We start from the raw sequence: 21,918 nt of genomic DNA on the forward strand, positions 1-21,918 counted from the left end.
TATATATAAAAAGTAATACATTATAGCCTCGCATATGGATGGATATCTTTATCTACACTGGTTTAGTGTTAAACTAAAGATGTCAAAGCAGCCCAGGCCTCCTTTGAATTTTTCCGTGTGGCCCTTCAAAGTTGGTACACTCCTGATTTACAAGGAGATGGGGTTTTGTTACACCCTTTCTTTTCTTTTTTATTAACTTTACTATGAATTTCTCATAGGGTTGTTTTTATCTAGTATCAGTATCAAATTTATTAAATTTAATTTAGGAATTCATTTTTTACTTTCAGGAGAGCTTTATTTTTGAAAACATCTACAAATGAGTTTAAAAAGTTTAAGTTAGTTTTGTAAACATAAAATGTAGTTTCAGTTAGTTTTCTTTCTTTTTTTTAAAGCTTTTTTTTCATTAAAATTGTTTTTTGAATTTTTGTTAAAAAAAAAATTGTTAGTTTAAATAACCTCGCCACAAATACAATATTAATCAGAATACAATTTTTAGACTAGTCGAGCTGCATAGAACATATTGTAAAGAAAATTTGGGGGTCACAGGAAGTTGTTAGCAACCACCAGTCGCTTGCAGCTAGCAATACACACCCACTTCCCCCGGGCCATGGCACTATTTTATTCTCATTGATAATCACAAACAATTCTTACCTGCCAAAATCAAATGTGGGGTTTTGGGCACGTTGGTCGTCAGCTGTGGTTGCAACCTTTAAACAGGGGACAGATAATGGTTAATATAATGAAAGCACACATCACAGGCTTGAAATATAGTTCATAAATTCGGACAAGTGAAAGTTAAAGCAAGTCTTAAAGTTAATTAAATAATGTCATCCAAATGAAATGCAGCTAATGTATCGCACCACATGCTGTCTTTATCATATTAGGTTGGAAGCTGACAAACAGAAAGTGGGTTACATACCTGCTCAACTTTGGAAATGGCTCATTCAACAATAGCTAAATTAATGGCAATGACACAGCAGGTGTCAAGCACAATCCTCACTGGAGTTGAATTCACTCATATTATGTCAATATTCCAACTCTGCAAACAATATACGAATTATCAACATGACAAACGTTGTAAAAGTGTAAAATCACCCCAAAAATATTCTATAAAATAATGTGTTCTTTGCACTTTCACTAGTCAAAAGAAACACAGCATTCTGATTACTATTGTGTTTGTGGAAAATGAATTAACCAGCAAAATCCACCTGTTTTAATCCCTTTTAGGGGGCGGACATTTTGCCACTTGTTTGCTATCAATTGAAAATTACATCACAGTTGCTCAGGGCTCAGGTAATGACCAAAATGGCTGCCCCCTGCCATGGATAAAAGCAGGTGGACGCAACATTAATCAGAATGCCATGTTTAGACTAGTGGGGGCCCATACATTATATTATTGTAAATACTTTTTGTGGGGGGGTTGACTTCCCCTTTAACATGTACACATCCTTGCAACCAACCTATTGTGACATAAATGTTGGCTATTCCGCATGCCTGACCACCGCAGATGGCTAAATATAATTTCCACACAATATTGTTAGATGCCAGTTCAGGGTGTACCCCGCCTACTGCTCCAAGACAAGCTGGGATAGGCTCCAGCACGCCCACGACCCTCGTAAAGATAAGTGGTTCAGATAATGGATGGATGGAAAATAACAATGACAATAATAATAATAATAATAAAGTGACTTACCCCAGCTGGCAGGTTAAGCCGCAGATGGCAGATGGCAAGTTGAAGTTGTCCAGTGGTGGCAGTTGTGGAAAGATTTTCCTTTGCAGTAATGGAAACGACTGCCACAAGAATATTTTTCCCTCTCATTTTGCCTCCTTTCACGTATTAGTGTTTACAATAAAGGGCTGTATTTTTTCACCCATGGGGCAATGTGTTTTACAGTAATGTACTGGATAACAAAATACAATACACTACTTGGTCAACTTTTACAGTGAAGGCTTCCAATGTACCTTTCTACATGATTGTAATATTACAATGTATGTCATTTGCAGAGATTTCATATTTATGTTGGTTACAGTGCCCTCTGCTGTCCAATTTGAGGGTTGCAGAGTGATTTAGAGAGTGGTTACTTTTAATCAGGAATTTGCTAGTTCGCTTGAGGAAAGAGACAAAAGCGAGTTGCATATGGCAAGATCTTTATTTTCATCTAACTGCATCTCAGTTCCAATTCGGTGACCATGATTCATGTGTATTTATTTCATTTTATTGAGTTGTATTATAGCTCATACAATATATCTGATACAATGTTGAATGCTAGCTAAAAATGTTAGAGGAAATGTCATCCTTGTGTTGCATCTTAGTATGTTGTACGAGGGCTGCTCAATTATGAAAAAAATAATAATCATGATTATTTTGGCAGTAATAAAAAAAAATAGAAATACATAATTATGTAAGTTCCTTCCGAACCAAACAGAATTTATTTAAAAATATATATATTTATAATAATATATATTAATTTATTTATGTTAATACTTGGGCGGGCCGCCAAAGTAAACTGGCCGCCGCCCAAGAAGTTTTCTAGAAAATTTACCGTGTTTTCAAGACTATAAGGCACACTTAAAAGTCTTATGTGTGCACCGAGATGCAGAGACGTTTTCCTTCAAGACAAACCTCGGGGCAAATTTTGCTGGACTAACACGCGTTTCTTATTGGTGGGCTGGTTCACACTTGTTGCTAGTTGGCTGCTGGTTTGAATTAAGGTACAGCGTGCGCACGGAGGGGAGAAAGCAGAAGACAGTTGCAGCTAAAATTGTTTATGTTTTAACAAAATACTGCTGGTATTTGCATTGTGCAAAACAACATTGGTTTGGCTAAGAAACTTCGGAAAATTGCATCAGCTAAGAGACATGCTTACGAGGCACAATTTAAACTGCAAACTATCAGTTACGCGGTTGTACATTGGAATAGAGCAGTTGTGAGATAATTCCACATCAATGAATCCATGGTTTGAAAGGGGAAATAGCAAGAAAACGAAGTTGGGGCTTGCCATCATTCCGGGAGGATTAACAAAGAAACTCCAACTGGTCATTGAAACTGGGCTTTGAAAGTAAAGTTGCGAGAAGCATGGGAGCGGCCACTGTCCCCGGAGCGGGTCGCGCCGCGGCGGCCGGGTGGCGGCGGCCGCAGGCGCTTGTCGCCAGAAGCGCGGGCCCGCGCGGAGCGATCAATGAGAGAAGGCGAACACACTCCACCAAAACAAACTGGGAGGCAGCGCCGGCTGGACAAGGTACGCCACGGTATGTGAATGGATTGTGAACGTCTGGGTTAAAGTGTCTGATGTTTTTCATTGTTTTGCCTTCTTCTCGATAAGGTAAGCATTATTAATTTCGGCCAGAATTATCCCATAATATTTTCTCTTTAACCACCGCAAAGCACTCTGTGCACTTTATGCTCGCAGTTTGTGTTTTGGGATTGTGTATTCACGTCCGATCCGTCCGTAAAGTAATTTTACATTTTAAATTTAAATTTTTCATACATTTAAAATAATAATAATTAAAGTAACCTTTACTTTAGTAAAATTTTAAATTGAGTACTTTTGTACATTCACTTACGTAGATTTTTCCACAAATACTTTTGGCACCTGTATCTAGTTTTAGTTAAATTAAAAAATAATAATAAAATTGAGTACTTCATCCACCACACTCCAAAAAGAAAATTGTTGAACCAATGTTGAAATTGTTGATCAATTTAATATTAAACTTAATATATTGAATTAAATTAAGTTAATCCAAAGTGAACGTTAATGTAATAAACTCATAATTAATTAAACTTCATATATTCACTTTGGATCAACTTAATTCAATCATGTGTTACCAAATGAAACAATTTTATTAAATTGGTCAAGAATTCAATTTGTAATCTTAAATTGGTTCAACAATTCTAGTTTTAGAGTGTACCGGTTATTTGACACCAATCTCATCCCACCATAGCCTTTCTTGCCAAAAATGTAGAAATAAGCAGGTATGTTTAAAAAAAAATGCAACTATTTTAATAACAGTTTCACTAAAATTAGATTTTTTATTTATTTAATTTACTAAAAATATCTGTCATGTTTTTGGGGGGGCGGAGGGAGATTTTATGTATCAAAAATAGTGGTATTGGTGCTTGGTATCGTATCAGTGACTACTCAAGAATTGAGTACTTCTGGTATTGGTCTGAAAAAAAGTGGTATCAAACATCCCTAAAAGAAGTAATATCCCTAAATGTAAAAATATAAAATGCAAACAAATAATAAATCTGCCTTTGTTATAACTCTTACAACTAACATTTACCACAAACATTTTTAGTTAATCTGAATAAATCCCCTTTAAACGGGTGTTTAAAATTGAAATATCGGGAACAAAACACTTAAAAAGAATAATATTCAGACCCACTATAACAGTTTTACTTTCATCAGTCATCTAAGCTTTAAATGACACACTTGTGCTAACAAGACGCTGTGCCACAGGTTATTGTCTCACAAGTGAAACAAGTTGTAGCCACACGTACTTTATTCACCGGCCGAATAAATAACTGGTTATACTGGTTATGGAGTATTTATCTTGAGAATAAATTGCATGTATTAAATGTTCCACGTACCTACTGTAACGTGCTCCCTTTAAAAAAGGCTATCTCTATAAGTTAAGAACCAGAATAAAAAAATAAAAATAACAGATCTAAGAAATGTGAAACAAACTTTGAGGTATGAATAAATGCTTTCATTCTTTTGAGAGTTCGTCGTGGTTCGGCAGAATGGCTTAATTACATTTACAAGTTCATGCATTCTAACGCCACAGAGCGCTGACCTCTGTCAAAACTAAATATGCAACTATGGATCACCAACTTGCACTTTAACAGCTTTCAGTTTGTAAACATGACAACAAACACGTGCATTCATCTGTCCGGTTTCATAAAACGGCTAGGTTTAAGATTGGTTTGTAATTGTGAAAGTGAACATTTTTAAACGCATGCATATGAAGATTAATTGCATCTGTATTTAAGTATTTATTTACCTTGTTCTTTCAAAGATTCCCAGGAAACATAGAACTTGTCTGTGTTCGGTTGATGGTGCCGTGCTACTACTGTGATCAAACCAGCATGCGCTTCTTCTTCTTTCCATTCCTTTTTTTTTTTTAACATCTCACTGGGCGTTACATAATACGCTCCAAAGCCTAATTTCAAAATAAAATCTAACAATAAATAACGTGCCCATAGTGAGTTAGTAATGTTAGAGAATTAAAGTGGTCAGATCTATACTAAGAAAACGATGTAAATACTGCACTGAAATATTTCATGGATAGATTTGTGAAGATGGTAAATCAGCATGCTCCACTCAAAAAGAGGTCTGCGAAGGGAAATGTCATGCATCATGGATTGATGATGAGTTGAGGTCCTTGATGCATCGAAGGGACAGAGCTAAGGCTGTGGCACTAAAATCAGGGTGCCACTCGGACGGAATTTTCTATTGCAAGCGAAGGAATAAAGTCACCAAGTTAAATCATATAAAAAAAGAAATGCTATTTTAAACAAAAAATCCACAACTCTGAAAACGATAGCAAAAAACTATGAAAAACTTTGAATGAAATGATGTGTAGGAAATCTAACAAACATCAACTCTTTATTGAATGTGCTGGTCAGGTTTTTACCAAACCAAGGGAAAACAACTTTTTACAATTAAAATTTTACCAATGATGTCATTAGTGACAAAACTTGTTCTTTTTCATTTAATACAGTTAACCAAGATGCTGTGGAGAAAATGTTATGCTCCTTTTCAAATGATACATTCCCTGGTATTGATAACTTCGATGCAAAGTTGTTGTTTTTGTGGCTGCTGGTTTGTTTTCCGGACCAATATGTAATATTTTTAATAGAAGCATACTAAGTGGAATCTGTCCGGAGCAAAGGGTGGTGTCTAAAATGATACCCCTTCCAAAAGACAGTAAGGGTTCCAACTGTAGACCAATTAGTTTACTTCCTGTGCTTAGTAAAATGCTGGAGAAAAGTATGTACAATCAAATATGTAACTTCCTTAGTGAAAGTGGATTATTTACAAATGCACAGCACTCATATAGACTGGGGCACTCTACCAGGACAGCATTTGTGCACATGATTGACAAATGATTAAAAGCTATGGAAAGAAAATAAGTTACTGGAGCTGTACTCATTGCTAAACTAAAATGTTATGTTTTTTCTCCTTCATCTCTAGCTTGGATTAAGAGTTATCTGCAGAACACAGAGAGTATTTTTTAATGGCAGTTATTCTACAAGTGGAAAAATGTCTTGTGGAGTCCCTCAGGGAAGTTGACCAACATTTACAAATGATTTACCCTGTGCTGTTAATAATGCTGAGTTAATAATGTATGCTTGATTCAACATTGTTCTGTACGTCGCCATTCTCAATTGTACTGAAAGAGAAACTTCAGGCTGAGTTGAATAATGTTATCAAATGGGTGAGAATGAACCGGCTGGTATTAAATACTGCCAAAACGAAATCTATTGTAGTTGGTCACTGTACTCAATTTACATGTTGACGGGATACAAGTTGAACAGGTGTCCAAGGTCAAATTGCTGGGTGTGAAAAAAGATAATTTACTGTGTTGGTCTGATCGGATTGATCATATTGTTTCTAAGATGGGCAAGGGCATTGCAATTTCCAGAAAATGCTCCGCCCACAATTTTACATAATGTTGTTCAATTACTTGTTTTGTCACATTTGGAATATTGCCCTGTTAATTGGTCAAGTGCTTCTGCAAAAGATCTTAAAAAACTCAGAATCGTACAGAATAGAGTCAAGTGAGTATGGGTAACTTGATAGAGCCCAAACCACCCAAAAACTTCTTGATGACAACTGTTCATTATCGTGCTTCCTTGGCTTGGAATGGACTCCCATTTAATGCAAGAAACGTCAGCAGCAAGTCATCTTTCAAAAATTAAATACACATTACAGATGAACCAGTTTATTCCTTACAATTGGGGAATCATTGTAACTGCATGTATTAATGTATTCATCTGCAATTTCTATTTTATATTATTTTTCTTTTCTTTTTGTGACCTTTCAAATTGTGTATTGTTGTTTGTCTGTTTCTACTTACTTTATCTGTTTAATACTGTTTTTTTTTAGTGTTTTAATTTTTACTGCATAGAGTAATTTTAAACTCTGTATGTTTGTATTGAATTATTTGAGGACCCCAGGAAGACTAGCAACCACTTTGTGGAAGCTAATGGGAATCCTAATAAAGAATAAAGAAACCAGCCATTCCCTGTTCTCTCCTGAAGGTCCACTGCCGCCCGCACTGCCAAACAACTTGAGCGAGTATAATGGGGGGGGGGATTTTGCGCTGAGGTCGTGATGTATAAAACTGAAAAAGGTGAGGTTAGTGACGTATAAAACCGATCTGCTGAAACAGCACATTTGAGAGTGCTGTTTGAGCTGTGTTGTAACACACTGCCATAGACAAGGGAAACATGGGTCGTTTTCTTTACAACTCTGGGGACTTAGTTAGGATGGGGGAATGCATATTATGACCAAAAACCTCAAAAAATTGCAATTTTCATTTCAGGTCTCCTTTAATATCTCTAACATTGTCCCGAGCACGGGAGCAGCAGGAGCACTGTAGGACACAAGTGAGTTAATTGCGTCACATAGCACCTTGATTTCCCTTGTTGGATGCTATGAAATGATAAAAATATTTAGATCGTGCCTCTTTTATCAGATTATTTAGGGAGAAAATAAGGTCCCTAAAATACAGTCTGTGAGCCTCTAATTTGGTGGTGAAGCGCTCAGTTTTCCGGCACAATCTTCTTAAGTCCAAAATATTACTATTGATCCAAGGGCATGGTTTCTCTAACCTTGCTCTGCAAGCTGAATTCTCGTGGTATTTGTGAGTTCACAAACTCCCGAGAATATATCTTGTATCGAGTCTGTTGATTTACACTGATCTGAACCACTGGTGGTTCGGACCAATCACAGAGCAACATTGTGTTTGGGGGTGGGTTATGCAGCTGTGACTAAATTAAGAAGCGCAGACACCGTGGGAAACAAACTAATCTAACATGGACGAATGGACACTGCAATTAATTATTTTCTTACAAAATTACTCACCGTTTCCTTGTTGAATGATGAACAGTGAGCGGCGCTGCGTGCATTTTATCTGATAAAGATGTTCTTCTTTTTTTTCCTAAGACGAGACTGAAGATGACGTTTTCATTTGTTGCCGTGATTGGTCAAAACAAATAGGAACAAGATTCCGCATCGTCCAATCAGCTCGAAGTATTGTACAGCATGTCCCGCCTTTCCCAAGCAAATCATCGTGGAGCAGTCCCAGATTGATATTGTGGAGAACTCTCTTGTTTTTTTTTGTTGTTGTTTTCCCCCCAAGAGCTCAGTATTGTTCATTGGGTAATTTTACCGATTTGAGATCATCATTGCTCTTTTTTTCTTTTTATTTTGTATGTGGGTGAGTATGTGCATGTGTGTGTGTGTGTGGGTGTGAGTGTGTGCATGTGTACTCATTAGTTCACCTAAAACCTATTAAAAATCCCATACCGTTCACTAAACCGAATACTTCAGAATCGTCGTGAGAGTCGTGAGGTTGTCAGGAGACCCGAGGAAGGATCAAAAGAAAAGAAAGGAAAGGGAAATGCAGCACCGACCAGAAATTACCTACTACCCACCGGGTTACCAACCAGAGTCTTTCACCAACCCCAGAAACATCTAAATTCCAACAAATTAGGGAGACCTCAAGAGACCAAAGGAGAGACTGAGAAAAGGAAGGAAGGATAGATGAAGCAGAGTGAGATCCACAGACATCAGCCTCCACCGATTCAACGACCAGAGAAAAAAGCAGATTGTGTTTGAATTTCGATAGATGCTGGTGTGGTGGATCTGGCATGCATGAAAATCTCCACCAAAGAGGGGAGCCGTCGACCCCGGCCAGGGCAGAGCAAGCACAACACCTCAGGGCCCCCCAGGCCACGGCAGCGCCAAGGGACAACCCCCGGGCCCCGCAGGGGCCACCGGCCGGAGTGCAAACCCAGGAGCGCCCCCACCCAAACACGGCCCGCGCCCCCAACCCAACGCAGCAGGACGGGTGCACGGCAGGCCCGCCAGGCACCCCATCGGCCCACAGCCCACAAATCAAAGGTTTCTCTGCAATCTTTGCTCACGAGACATCAAATTCGCACATTTTGTAGTCACAAGGGTCTTCTTTCAGACAAACCCACTTTTATTTGGCTAATGTCTCATTTAGTACCTTTTTCTTCACTTTAAGCGAGGACAAGTGGGACTTTCCCGCCTATCTTTTCCATGTTAATTTCGCCGACTTTTTGTTTTTGTTTTTTCCAAATCAAAAGTTTTCAACCTGCTCTAATTTGGTAATTTTTCATCCGATTAAAAAAATGAGAACATGCTCGCGTTCCCCAAACCCTTGCCGTTCTAACGAGCCACCGTTAAGTCGTGAGAGGCTTTTGTTCGAGGTGTGCGTATCTCATACAAATCAGTTGAATGTGTGTGCGTGATGTCTCCAACATGTTAAAGTCCAATGTGTGTGCGTGAATGTGCATGTTTCTTAAAGCGACAGTAAGATACTTTTAGTTTATGTTGCTTATGGTTAACTTCCACATTTCTTGACCGATTCAAATCGCTTAAATTTTAAACTGTTCAGCTCATTAATAAAAAATATGCACCGCCCCGGACTCCAGGGAGAGCCCCGCAACGTAGTACCCCCCAAGAGACCCAGGGAACGGGCCAAGACGCAGCCGCCACCCAGCAGCCAACAGAGGGGTAAAGCCGCCCACGCCCAGCCAGGGGGGGACAGCACCTATAGAATTAATCCACTGGCATGCAGTGAATCCGAATATTAACCCTTAGTGCCCATTGGAGATGAATATTGAGGAGTTGGTGATTAAGGTGTCGTTTGATGTAGTCTGCTCGATGCTGCTGGCAGCAACTGGGTTCCTGACTATAAAAACACAACCATTAGTTACAAATTGCCAAATACAGAAACAACAATCTAAGTTATCACGATGTGGTGGCTCTGGCTAACAGTCAGAATTAAGTAAAAAGATTTAGGTTAAAATATTCTATATACGTAGACCATGTTTCTATAAATTTTGATATTTGGTTTTTATTTGAGGCAGATATTTTTTCCATTAAAATGTGATTTATGAGGAGGTTAGACCATTGGTCGATATTCAGTTTGTTTATTTTTCCAGTTAACAAGAATTGTTTTTTTAGCGATAGTAAGGGCTACAAGTGTAGATTGAAATTGTTTATGTGGTAAGTCAGTTGTTGTTAGGTCACCTAGCAAACACAAGTTTGGAGATAAAGGTATCCTACAGTCCAAGATACCGGAGTGCATAACCATAAAGCATGAAAATAAGTGTCTGTAGTGTTTTATAAACACTGGAGACAAATCTTGGAGTCTGAGAGTCCCATTTTCTTCATAATATATTGAGTAGTGTGTGTTCTATGAATAATTTTGTATTGGATAAGTTGTAAATTTGTGTGTTTTGTTATTTTAAATACGTTTTCACAAACTTGAATCCAAAAGTCTGTTTCCCATTTTGAGATGGGTAAAGACATTTTATCAGTATATGAAAGTAACTTATATATTTTTGAGTTTTTTTGTTGTTGTCGGAGAAAGCTTGGTAATATCTTTAGCTAAAACAGGCGGTTGGAGCGTACCCCTAAGTGTTGGAATGTGTTTCTTTATCATACTTTTAACTTGCATATAATGTAAAAATTTCCGTTTTTTATTTTGTATTTTTGGAGCAAGGATGTATATGATATAAACATATTATCTGAGAAAAGATGGTGGAGATGTGTAATTCCTTTCTGCTCCCACACACCTAAATAAAACGATTGGTTGTTAAGTTGAAAGTCGGGTTTATGCCATAGGGGAGAAAGCCTGCAGGGTTCCACTTGGGCTTTTGTCATTTCTAGTGACTTCCACCAGGCAGTCAGGGTGGCGGAAATCATTGGGTTTTTAAAACAATTGTGTTGCTTAATCGATGTTGTAATGAAGAGTAAATCTAGAAGTCTGAGGTTATTGCAATCCTTCTGTTCTAGTTCCAGCCAACAGTTAGTATCTCTATTGGGTTGTGCCCATAGAATGATATATTGTAGCTGGTTAGCTATATAATAGTGCATAAAATTTGGTGCCTCGAGACCTCCTTTGGATTTACTTTTCTGAAGAGTGATCTCATTTCCCTCTGTCGATTCAGAGTGCATGATGTATCAAGCAGGTTCATTCATGGGTCAAGGTGTGCCCCTGGGTGGCCTAACATGTGCTTCAATTGTGGACGGCCTGGTCATTGGGCCCGCGATTGCAGACAGCGACCTCAAGCGTCTGGGTGGAGAGGCAGAGGCCAACAAACTGCACGCCGCAGCAACAACATTCCCCGGTGCCAAACCAACAGTATCTGCCTCCATCTGGTGGACAGTTTCCACAATGATGGTGCCCTGAATCCACATGCTCAGTGACTGTTCAATGTTTTTTCACAGACTCTTTTGCATTCTTTTGTGTTTGCACCTAACTGTCCAGTCAATCTTTTGGGCAGAGATCTCCTCATCGCCACATGCCCTCTCATCAAATGCAGCCCTGATGGACTTATCCTGGAATTTCCGGATGATCACACCTACTGCTGCTCTGCCTCGTCTGCCTCCAGTGCCAACTCCCAGTTCCTGCTTGTTGAACAATGCCCTGTGGCATGCGCCACTGCCAACATCTACTGGGCAAGAGTGGATATTGACTCCAGTGGTTGGCTAGAATCTGAGCACTTTTGGACTCTCTGGTCACCTTGGACAAACCAGGTGTTGCCTTTTCGGTGTCCCTACACAACTCCCACATGTCTCATTGATGGTGTCATCCCAACACACGGCGAAAGATTTGAGTCCGTTTGTCCTGGCATGTACACAGGCCACTGATTGGCAACATTTATTTCACTCTTAATTGCTCTATTTCCCGTCACTTGATGCTTATTGGATTCAGTCTAACACATTTGTACCCACTTCCGTTTTGGAGCACCAGCTTCTGGATTGGCACCATGGACGTGAAACAACCGACAGCGATTTTGCTGGTTACCTTCTTGATTTCTTTCCCACATCACTGTCCATGGATCCCACTGATGTTGGTCTTTGTAACGTCTCACCTGTTGTGTTTCAGATGAAACCAGGACAAATATATGTTCCCCAATACGGCTCTAATTATAACACGGCAATTTTACCCGTTGAGAAGAAAGATACTGGAAAGTTTCGCATGGCCCATGACCGAGCGATTAATACGGCCGTCTTAACTCCTACTTTTTCTGTCTCAAATTGCATCAACCCACACTCATTTCACTTGCATTGATCTTGCTAACACATTCTTTTGCATTCCTCTTGACCCGTCTATGCAGAAGTATTTTGCATTGAGGTGGAATAATGAATGTTACTCCTACACTCGTCTTCCTCACATCACTGTCCATGGATCCCACTGATGTTGGTCTTTGTAACGTCTCACCTGTTGTGTTTCAGATGAAACCAGGACAAATATATGTTCCCCAATACGGCTCTAATTATAACACGGCAATTTTACCCGTTGAGAAGAAAGATACTGGAAAGTTTCGCATGGCCCATGACCTGCGAGCGATTAATACGGCCGTCTTAACTCCTACTTTTTCTGTCTTAAATTGCATCAACCCACACTCATTTCACTTGCATTGATCTTGCTAACACATTCTTTTGCATTCCTCTTGACCCGTCTATGCAGAAGTATTTTGCATTGAGGTGGAATAATGAATGTTACTCCTACACTCGTCTTCCTCACATCACTGTCCATGGATCCCACTGATGTTGGTCTTTGTAACGTCTCACCTGTTGTGTTTCAGATGAAACCAGGACAAATATATGTTCCCCAATACGGCTCTAATTATAACACGGCAATTTTACCCGTTGAGAAGAAAGATACTGGAAAGTTTCGCATGGCCCATGACCTGCGAGCGATTAATACGGCCGTCTTAACTCCTACTTTTTCTGTCTTAAATTGCATCAACCCACACTCATTTCACTTGCATTGATCTTGCTAACACATTCTTTTGCATTCCTCTTGACCCGTCTATGCAGAAGTATTTTGCATTGAGGTGGAATAATGAATGTTACTCCTACACTCGTCTTCCTCAAGGCTTTGTGCTTTTCAATGATTACCTTCGACAGTTGCTGTCACCTCTCCAACTTCCTCCGGATGTTCTTTTGGTGCAGTATGTGGATAACCTCTTGATGGCAGCTCCATCTGAAACTTCTTGTCTTGAAGCCACCAGGTCTCTGCTCTTCATCTCCTTGAAACAGCATCTTTCCACTGCTGCAGCTCTTGCGATTCCTTTTTTTTTTTTGTCTTTTTTTTTTTTTTTTAAGAGCTCAGTATTGTTCATTCGGTAATGTCATCATCATTGCTCTTTTTTTTTCTTATATATATATATATATATATATATATATATATATATATATATATATATATATATATTATTTTTTCTTTTTTTTGTATGTGGGTGAGTATGTGTATGTGCGTGCGTGCATTTGTTAGCTCACCAAAAACCTATTAGAAAAAATCCCATACCGTTCACCTAAACCGAACACCGCCGTCAGGAGACCCGAGGGGACCAAAGAAAACAAAGGAAAGTGAAATCCAGCACCGACCAGACACCACCCACCAGAATTCTTCCCCAACCCCAGAAACATCTCAATTCCAACAAATCCACAAAAAAAAATCAGGGAGACCTCAAGAGAGTGAAGGAGAGACTGAGGAAAGGAAGGAAGGACAGACGAAGCCGAGTGAGATCCACAGACACCAGCCTCCACCGATTCAATGACCTGAGGAGGAAGCAGATTGTGTCTGAGTTTCGATAGATGTTGGTGTGGTGGATCTGGCATGCATGAAAATCTCCACCAAAGAGGGGAGCCGTCGACCCCTGCCAGGACACAGCAAGCGCAAAACCTCAGTGCCCCCCAGGCCGCGGCAGCGTCAAAGGACGACCCCCGGGCCCCGCCAGGGCCACCGGCCGGAAAGCAAACCCAGGAGCAGGAGCGCCCCCCACCCCACCCCAACACGGCCCGCGCCCTCGACCCAACGCAGCAGGACGGGGCACTGCAGGCCCGCCAGGCACCCCACCGGCCCACAACCCCCGCACCCCCCACGACCCCCCGCCCCCCATCCACCCCAACCCAGCCCCAGCCGCCCCCAGCACCCCGCCAGCCACCCCCCCCCAACAAAGCCCCCCCCCCCGACCAACCGGCAGCCCCCCAAACCCCGACCCCCAGCCCCCGGGGACCTCCGCACCCAGGCACCGGCGCCGAAGAGTGGCCGGACAGCGGAGCGGAGAGGGCAGCCGCGCCCACCCCACCCCCCGCCGTGTGGAGGGACGGAACACCGGGGGCAGAAGGGGAGATGGGAGCACCGGAGGACGGCCGACACCCCGAACCCCAGGCCCAGCGGGGAAAGGCCCCGGTCGTCACCCCAGCGTTCTTTGTGAAAGTTAACCCCTGTTACTGAGTCCGCCAGCTCGCCGACTGGCGAACTCTACCCCTAAACCGTGAATGTGACCCCACCCAGTGTATATACAAGTGTGTGTGGTGCATTAAAATTAGGAGCAGGTGAACCGGAGCCGAGGGAAATTATATTCCCACGCTCCGATCCACCCGCCTCCCAAGCATGTCACTGAGTGTATGTGGTGCATTAAAAAAAATAAAATAGGGGGGGGGCGGCGGGGACACGGACAGGGGACCGCAGCACAGCTCTATACCGCGGTCCCCAACCGATGGCACCCCCACAAGCCCCCCCCCACCACCAGTTGTGTGGTGCATTAAAATTGGAGGGGAGTTGTAGGGTGAAGACGGTGTTTCCACCCCCCCCCCCCCAAAGTGTGTTATGTGCCCTATATGTCTATAAAAGTGTATTGTGCAAACCTAGTGTAGTGAGTTAAGAGGAGCGACCAGCGGGGCCCCCCCAACCGGGCGGGGGCAGGAGGCGCACCCGCCCACAAAGCCCCCACCCACCCCACCGGGACCCCGGCGGGCATATGGGACCAGCCCGGCGGGGCGATAGGGCTCGCCCCCCGGATACTGGGGCCCGCCCGAGGCGCCAGGACGGCCAGCGGGGCGGCACAACAATAAACCCCAGCCACCCCCGCCGGCCCCCGGAGCACCGAGACCCGGGCCATGGATGGAGCCCAGGGGAGGGGAAGGAAGGCGTACCGGGGAGGGGGAAGGGAGGGGGTAAGGAGACGACAAGAAGGGCAGGGGGCAGCGGCAGGGCCGCAGATAGAGGGGGAGAGGAGGAGGAAGGGTGACGAGGGAGAAGGGACAGGGAGGCGGAGGACGGGCGGGGAGAGGCGAGGAGGGAGAGGCAGCAAGGGGGAGTAAGGGGGAGGGGAGAGGGAACCACGGGGCACCCCGGCGGCCCACAGGCCCCGAACAGCGTCGCCGGGACCGCGTCGCCGGGCTCTTGCGACTCCTGATTACAGTCGCATGTTCTATCTGGATGTTTCTGAAAAGACCAGTAGTGTTTCTGCTGCCCTTTATCAGAAGGGGGAGATAGGAAATGATTCGGCAGACAAAGCGGCAAAGGAAGTGGCGGGCTACAGCCCAACATTACAATTGATGGTGAGCGAAAGTGAATTAGGAGAAGGACAAGAAGTAACCACAGAAACAGTTGAGTTGTGGCAGGAAAAAGCAAGTCCAGAAGAAAAGAGTGTGTGGATGTCCAAAGGGGGACAAAAAGATGAAGCAGGTATATGGTGAAAAGAAGGTAAATGTATTCCATCTCAGAAACAATTGAAAAATCAAATTTCTGAAGCCCATGGAATATGCCATGTTGGTGTGGAAGAAACACTGAAACGACTACACACCTGGCGGCATCGTTTCACGAGACAAATTGTTAAAAATGAACTGCAGGACTGCAGTGTTTGCAACAGGTATAACAGTATGCCTACATCTAAACCTCCCCAGGGCACTCACGATCCGGACGTGACTGCTCCTGGTCAGGTGGTTTCGATGGATTTCACTGACATGATAAAACCAGTGTCAGGATACAGATATTTGCTGGTAATAGTGGATTCCTTTTCAGGACGGCCAGAGGCATAGCCCTGCAAATCTGAAACAGCAAATATCGTGGTAAAACATTTGATTAATCATTACATTACATTACATTTTCCTAGAAAAGTTTGATCAGACAATGGAACCCATTTCAAAAAACAAACATCTACAAGCAGTAGAAAAGGCATTGGGATTAAAACACATTTGGTTCAGTGTATTATCCCCAATCCCAAGGACAGGTTGAGCGAATGAATAGAAATATTAAACGAGGGAGGAAGTCGCTCACGAGATGCTGTGACTATCGCGAGACCTACAGCGAGACCAAGAAACCCTAACATGGCGGCGCCCTGCTGCTAAAATAGAACTAGCTCTATTATACTAAACTAATCCAAATTTAACCATCATATATCTTGGCTTTTCTCTTCTCTCTTTCATCCGGCAGATTTGAAATACCACCCAACGTGGAGGACCTTGAACGTTTCATCGACGGATATTTTTACAGCTGCACGATGGAGGATCCTTCCGTCGAGAAACCGTCGAAGAAACCTTCGAAGAAGAGGAAAAATGACTCAGCGACGGACACGGACGACCTAACCACTACGGACGTTTCGGTCAGTGTGCTGGAGTCCATAAATAAAAAACTTGACGTCCTCGGCCTCATCCTCGAGGACGTCAAAGAATTAAAGGTAAGCCTGGAATTCGTCAGTCAACAGGTAAGTGACCTTCAACGGGAAAATGCCGAGTTACACTCTTCACTCGCGGCTGTTTCAGCCGAGCTGGAAATCATGAAAAAGGAGAATAAAACGCTAAAAGAAACTGTTTTAGATGTCCAATCCCGTAGTATGCGGGAGAATTTAATATTCTCAGGCATATCCGAGAATACCTCTGACAACCCAGAGGTTGAGATAAAAAAATTAATGACGACGTCGTTAAAAATTCTTCAGGAGACGGTAAATAACATCTCTTTTGACCGGGTACATCGGCTTGGAGCCCGTCGGGGCAACAAACCCCGTCCTATTATTGCCAAGTTTGAGCATTTTAAACAGAAAGAATTTGTAAAAAGTAAAGGACGGGAGCTTAAAGCGACCTCATTTGGAATGAATGATCAATTCCCGAGAGAGATCAATGAGCGGCGAAAGGTACTGTTTCCTATAATGAAACAAAATAGGCAGGAGGGTAAACGGACTACGATAGCCGTTGATAAGTTATATATCGATGGCCAACTATTCCCGAACCCCAATTCCACTCCCTGGCTGTTCTAATTGGCATTGGTGGAACTAAACTTAGTTTGATTATTAGGTGTATACATATACTGTATATGTGGTTATAAAACCAAAAATATGAATACTTATTATGTTTAGGCCATATTATAAATATAATATTAATACACAACTTTATCTAAAGTATATTTAAACAAAAAAAATCTCGCTTGGGTTACTGGTGTAATGTTATGTTTAATCCCCTGTTAATTTCCTTCACTTTCACCTCCCTACTCGTTTTTGCACTGTTTTATTTACTTACACGTTACCTCATATTTTACACAAACTACATAAATCACCTAACCACTTTGATTCTATCCTATAACATGCCAGTGGTGGCAAATGGCCTATACAGATATATACACAGGACTGAGTTTATATTGTTTGTATGCATAAATTAGTTCTGGTTTCCTGGAATGTTTGTGGCGCTCGCTCACAGGCAAAAAGAATAAAAACTTTAGACCATCTCTTAAAATTAAAAGCAGATTTTGCCTCCTACAAGAAACCCACCTACAAAAATCTGAAGAAAAATTACTTATTGATAAGAATTTTAGCCAAGCGTACTCTGCCCCTTATAACAGTAGACAAAGGGGAGTCTGTATACTCATACATAAGAATTTAACCTTTACTCTAAATAATACAATAACAGACCCAGAGGGCCGATACATTATTATTCAGGTGACTATATTTAATAAAATATATACATTTGGTAATTTATATGCCCCTAATAATGATGATCCGGCCTTTTTCCATGAATTTTTCTCTAAGCTGTTTGAATTAGCAGCGAACTCTACTATTATTATTGGAGGAGACTTTAACACAGTCTTAAATCCATTAATAGATCGTTCTAATAAAACAACATGTATAAGGCGATCACAATCTACAAAAGTAATATGGCAGTGGCGCATGCCACAGGGCATTGTTCAACAAGCAGGAACTGGGAGTTGGCACTGGAGGCAGACGAGGCAGAGCAGCAGTAGGTGTGATCATCCGGAAATTCCAGGATAAGTCCATCAGGGCTGCATTTGATGAGAGGGCATGTGGCGATGAGGAGATCTCTGCCCAAAAGATTGACTGGACAGTTAGGTGCAAACACAAAAGAATGCAAAAGAGTCTGTGAAAAAACATTGAACAGTCACTGAGCATGTGGATTCAGGGCACCATCATTGTGGAAACTGTCCACCAGATGGAGGCAGATACTGTTGGTTTGGCACCGGGGAATGTTGTTGCTGCGGCGTGCAGTTTGTTGGCCTCTGCCTCTCCACCCAGACGCTTGAGGTCGCTGTCTGCAATCGCGGGCCCAATGACCAGGCCGTCCACAATTGAAGCACATGTTAGGCCACCCAGGGGCACACCTTGACCCATGAATGAACCTGCTTGATACATCATGCACTCTGAATCGACAGAGGGAAATGAGATCACTCTTCAGAAAAGTAAATCCAAAGGAGGTCTCGAGGCACCAAATTTTATGCACTATTATATAGCTAACCAGCTACAATATATCATTCTATGGGCACAACCCAATAGAGATACTAACTGTTGGCTGGAACGAGAACAGAAGGATTGTAATAACCTCAGACTCCTAGATTTACTCTTTATTACAACATCGATTAAGCGACATAACTGTTTTAAAAATCCAATGATTTCCGTCACCCGACTGCCTGGTGGAAGGCACTAAAAATTACAAAAGCCCAAGTGGAGCCCTGTGGGCTTTCTCCCCTATGGCATAACACCGACTTTCAAATTAACAACCAATCGTTTTATTTGAGTGTGTGGGAGCAGAAAGGAATTACACATCTCCACCATCTCTTCTCAGATAATATGTTTATATCATATACATCCTTGCTTCAAAAATACAAAATAAAAAACGGAAATATTTTACATTATTTGCAAGTTAAAAGTATGATAAAAAAAACAAATTCCAACACTTCAGGGTACGCTCCAACCGCCTGCTTTAGCTAAAGATATTACCAAGCTTTCTCCGACAACAACAAAAAAACTCTCAAAAATATATGTTACTTTCATATACTGATAAAACGTCTTTACCCATCTCGAAATGGGAAACAGACTTGTCTCTAGCTCCGGAATCTGACTTTTGGATTCAAGTTTGTGAAAACGTTTTTAAAATGACAAAACACACAAATTTACAACTTATCCAATATAAAATTATTCACAGAACATGCATTACTCAATATATGATGAAGAAAATGGGACTCTCAGACTCTGACATTTGTCTCCAGTGTTTACAAAACACTACAGACACTTATTTTCATGCTTTATGGTTATGTACTCCGGTTATGTGTTTCTGGACTAAAGTCTTAGAAAAACTTTCCGCTGTCTTGGACTGTAGGATACCGTTCTCTCCAAACTTGTGTTTGCTAGGTGACTTAACAACAACTGACTTACCACATAAACAATTTCAATCTATACTTGTAGCCCTTACTATCGCAAAAAAAACAATTCTTGTTAACTGGAAAAATAAACAAACTCTGAATATCGACCAATGGTCTAACCTCCTCATAAATCACATTTTAATGGAAAAAATATCTGCCTCAAATAAAAACCAAATGTCAAAATTTAAAGAAACATGGTCTACGTATATAGAATGTTTTAACCTAAACCTGGTTACTTAATTCTGCCTGTTAGCGAGAGCCACAGCAGCGTGATAACTTGCATTGATGTTTCTGTATTTGGCAATTTGTAACTAATGGTTGTGTGTTTTTATAGTCAGGAACCCAGCTGCTGCCAGCGGGATCGAGCGGATTCGCCTCCGATGGGCACTAGGGGTTGATATTCGGATTCACGGCATGCCAGTGGGTTAATTCTGTGGGTGCTGTCCCCCCCTGGCTGGGCATGGGCGGGTCTGCCCCTCTGTTGGCTGCTGGGTGGCGGCTGCGTCTTGGCCGTTCCCTGGCCCTGTTCCCTGGGGGGTGCTGCGTTGCGGGGCTCTCCCTGGTGTCTGGGGCGGCGCCGCTCCGGCGCGGTCCGTCGCTCTGGGCCCGGCAGCGCGGTTCGGGGCCTGTGGGCCGCCGGGGTGCCCCGTGGTTCCCTCTCTCCTCCTCCTTCCTCCCCTTTGCTGCCTCTCCCTCCTTGCCTCTCCCCGCCCGTCCTCCGCCTCCCTCGCCCTTCTCCCTCGTCACCCTTCCTCCTCCTCTCCCCCTCTCTCTGCGGCCCTGCCGCTGCCCCCTGCCCTTCTTGTCGTCTCCTTCCCCCTCCCCGTTACGCCTTCCTTCCCCTCCACTGGGCCGGGGGCTCCATCCATGGCCCGGGTCTCGGTGCTCCGGCGGGGGTGGCTGGGGTTTGGTGTTGTGCCCGCTCCGGTGGGCGTCCTGGCGCCTCGGGCGGGCCCCAGTATCCGGGGGGCGAGCCTTATCGCCCCGCCGGGCTGGTCCCATATGCCCGCCGGGGTCCCGGTGGGGTGGGTGGGGGCTTGGTGGGCGGGTGCGCCTCCTGCCCCCGCCCGGTTGGGGAGGGCCCCGCTGGTCGCTCCTCTTAACTCACTACACTAGGTTTGCACAATACACTTTTATAGACATATAGGGCACATAACACACTTTGGGGGGGTGGGGTAGGGTGGAAACACCGTCTTTACCCTACAACTCCCCTCCAATTTTAATGCACCCCACACACACACACACACACTTGTATATACACTGGGTGGGGTCACATTCACGGTTTAGGGGTAGAGTTCGCCAGTCGGCGAGCTGACGGACTCAGTAACAGGGGTTAACTTTCACAAAAAACGCTGTGGTGACGACCGGGGCCTTCCCCCGCTGGGCCTGGGGTTCGGGGGTGTCGGCCGTCCTCCGGTGCCCCCATCTCCCCTTCTGCCCCCGGTATTCCGCCCCTCCACGCGGCGGGGGGTGGGGTGGGCGCGGCTGCCCTCTCCTCTCCGCTGTCCGACCCGCCGGTGCCTGGGTGTGGGGGGTCCCCGGGGGCTGGGGGGCTGCCGGTTGGTCGGGGGGGGGGCGTTTTTGTTGGGGGGGTGGTTGCGGGGTGGGGGGGTGTCTGGGCGATTGAGGACCTGGGGGCGGCTGGGGCTGGGGGTCGTCCTTTGGCGCTGCCGCGGCCTGGGGGGCCCTGAGGTGTTGCGCTTGTTCTGTCCTGGCAGGGGTCGACGGCTCCCCTCTTTGGTGGAGATTTTCATGCATGCCAGATCCACCACACCAGCATCAATCGAAACTCAGACACAATCTGCTTCCTCCTCAGGTCATTGAATCGGTGGAGGCTGGTGTCTGTGGATCTCACTCGGCTTCGTCTGTCTTTCCTTCCTTTCCTCAGTCTCTCCTTCGGTCTCTTGAGGTCTCCCTGATTTATTTTTTTTGATTTGTTGGAATTTAGATGTTTATGGGGTTGGGGAAGAATTCTGGTGGGTGGCCCGATGGGTGGTGTCTGGTCGGTGCTGGGTTTCACCTTCCTTGGTTTTCTTTGGTCCCCTCGGGTCTCCTGACGGCGGTGTTCGGTTTAGGTGAACGGTATGGGATTTTTTTTTTTTTTGGTGAGCTAACAAATACACGCACGCACGCACATACACATACTCACCCACATACAAATATATATATATATATATATATATAAAAAGAGCAATGATGATGACATTA

General features: G+C 43.4%; 2 protein-coding genes across 3 annotated transcripts in view; one reads left to right on the forward strand and one right to left on the reverse strand.

The window, feature by feature from the left end:
• Positions 1 to 5,096, reverse strand: part of asns (asparagine synthetase) — a 72,817-nt gene extending 67,721 nt beyond the window's left edge. Inside the window, exon 1 of one of the 2 annotated variants that reach the window (XM_086063587.1) lies at positions 5,005 to 5,096. The gene's annotated coding sequence lies outside the window, so the exon portion shown is untranslated. The remainder of the gene's footprint in view (positions 1 to 5,004) is intronic. The other variant, XM_086063588.1, reaches the window with a different exon arrangement.
• On the forward strand, positions 2,584 to 21,267 carry LOC147158176 (uncharacterized). Its single transcript, XM_086063591.1, has 2 exons — positions 2,584 to 3,249; positions 16,501 to 21,267. The coding sequence occupies exons 1-2, from the start codon at positions 3,077 to 3,079 to the stop codon at positions 17,318 to 17,320; spliced, it is 993 nt and encodes a 330-aa protein (XP_085919717.1). The 5' UTR covers positions 2,584 to 3,076; the 3' UTR covers positions 17,321 to 21,267.
• The last annotated feature ends 651 nt before the right edge of the window (positions 21,268 to 21,918 follow it).

This window comes from Leptonotus elevatus, chromosome 19 (genome assembly GCF_054856555.1).
Source record: "Leptonotus elevatus isolate MCC_2025b chromosome 19, RoL_Lele_1.0, whole genome shotgun sequence".
In the NCBI taxonomy this organism is placed as follows: Eukaryota; Metazoa; Chordata; class Actinopteri; order Syngnathiformes; family Syngnathidae; genus Leptonotus; species Leptonotus elevatus.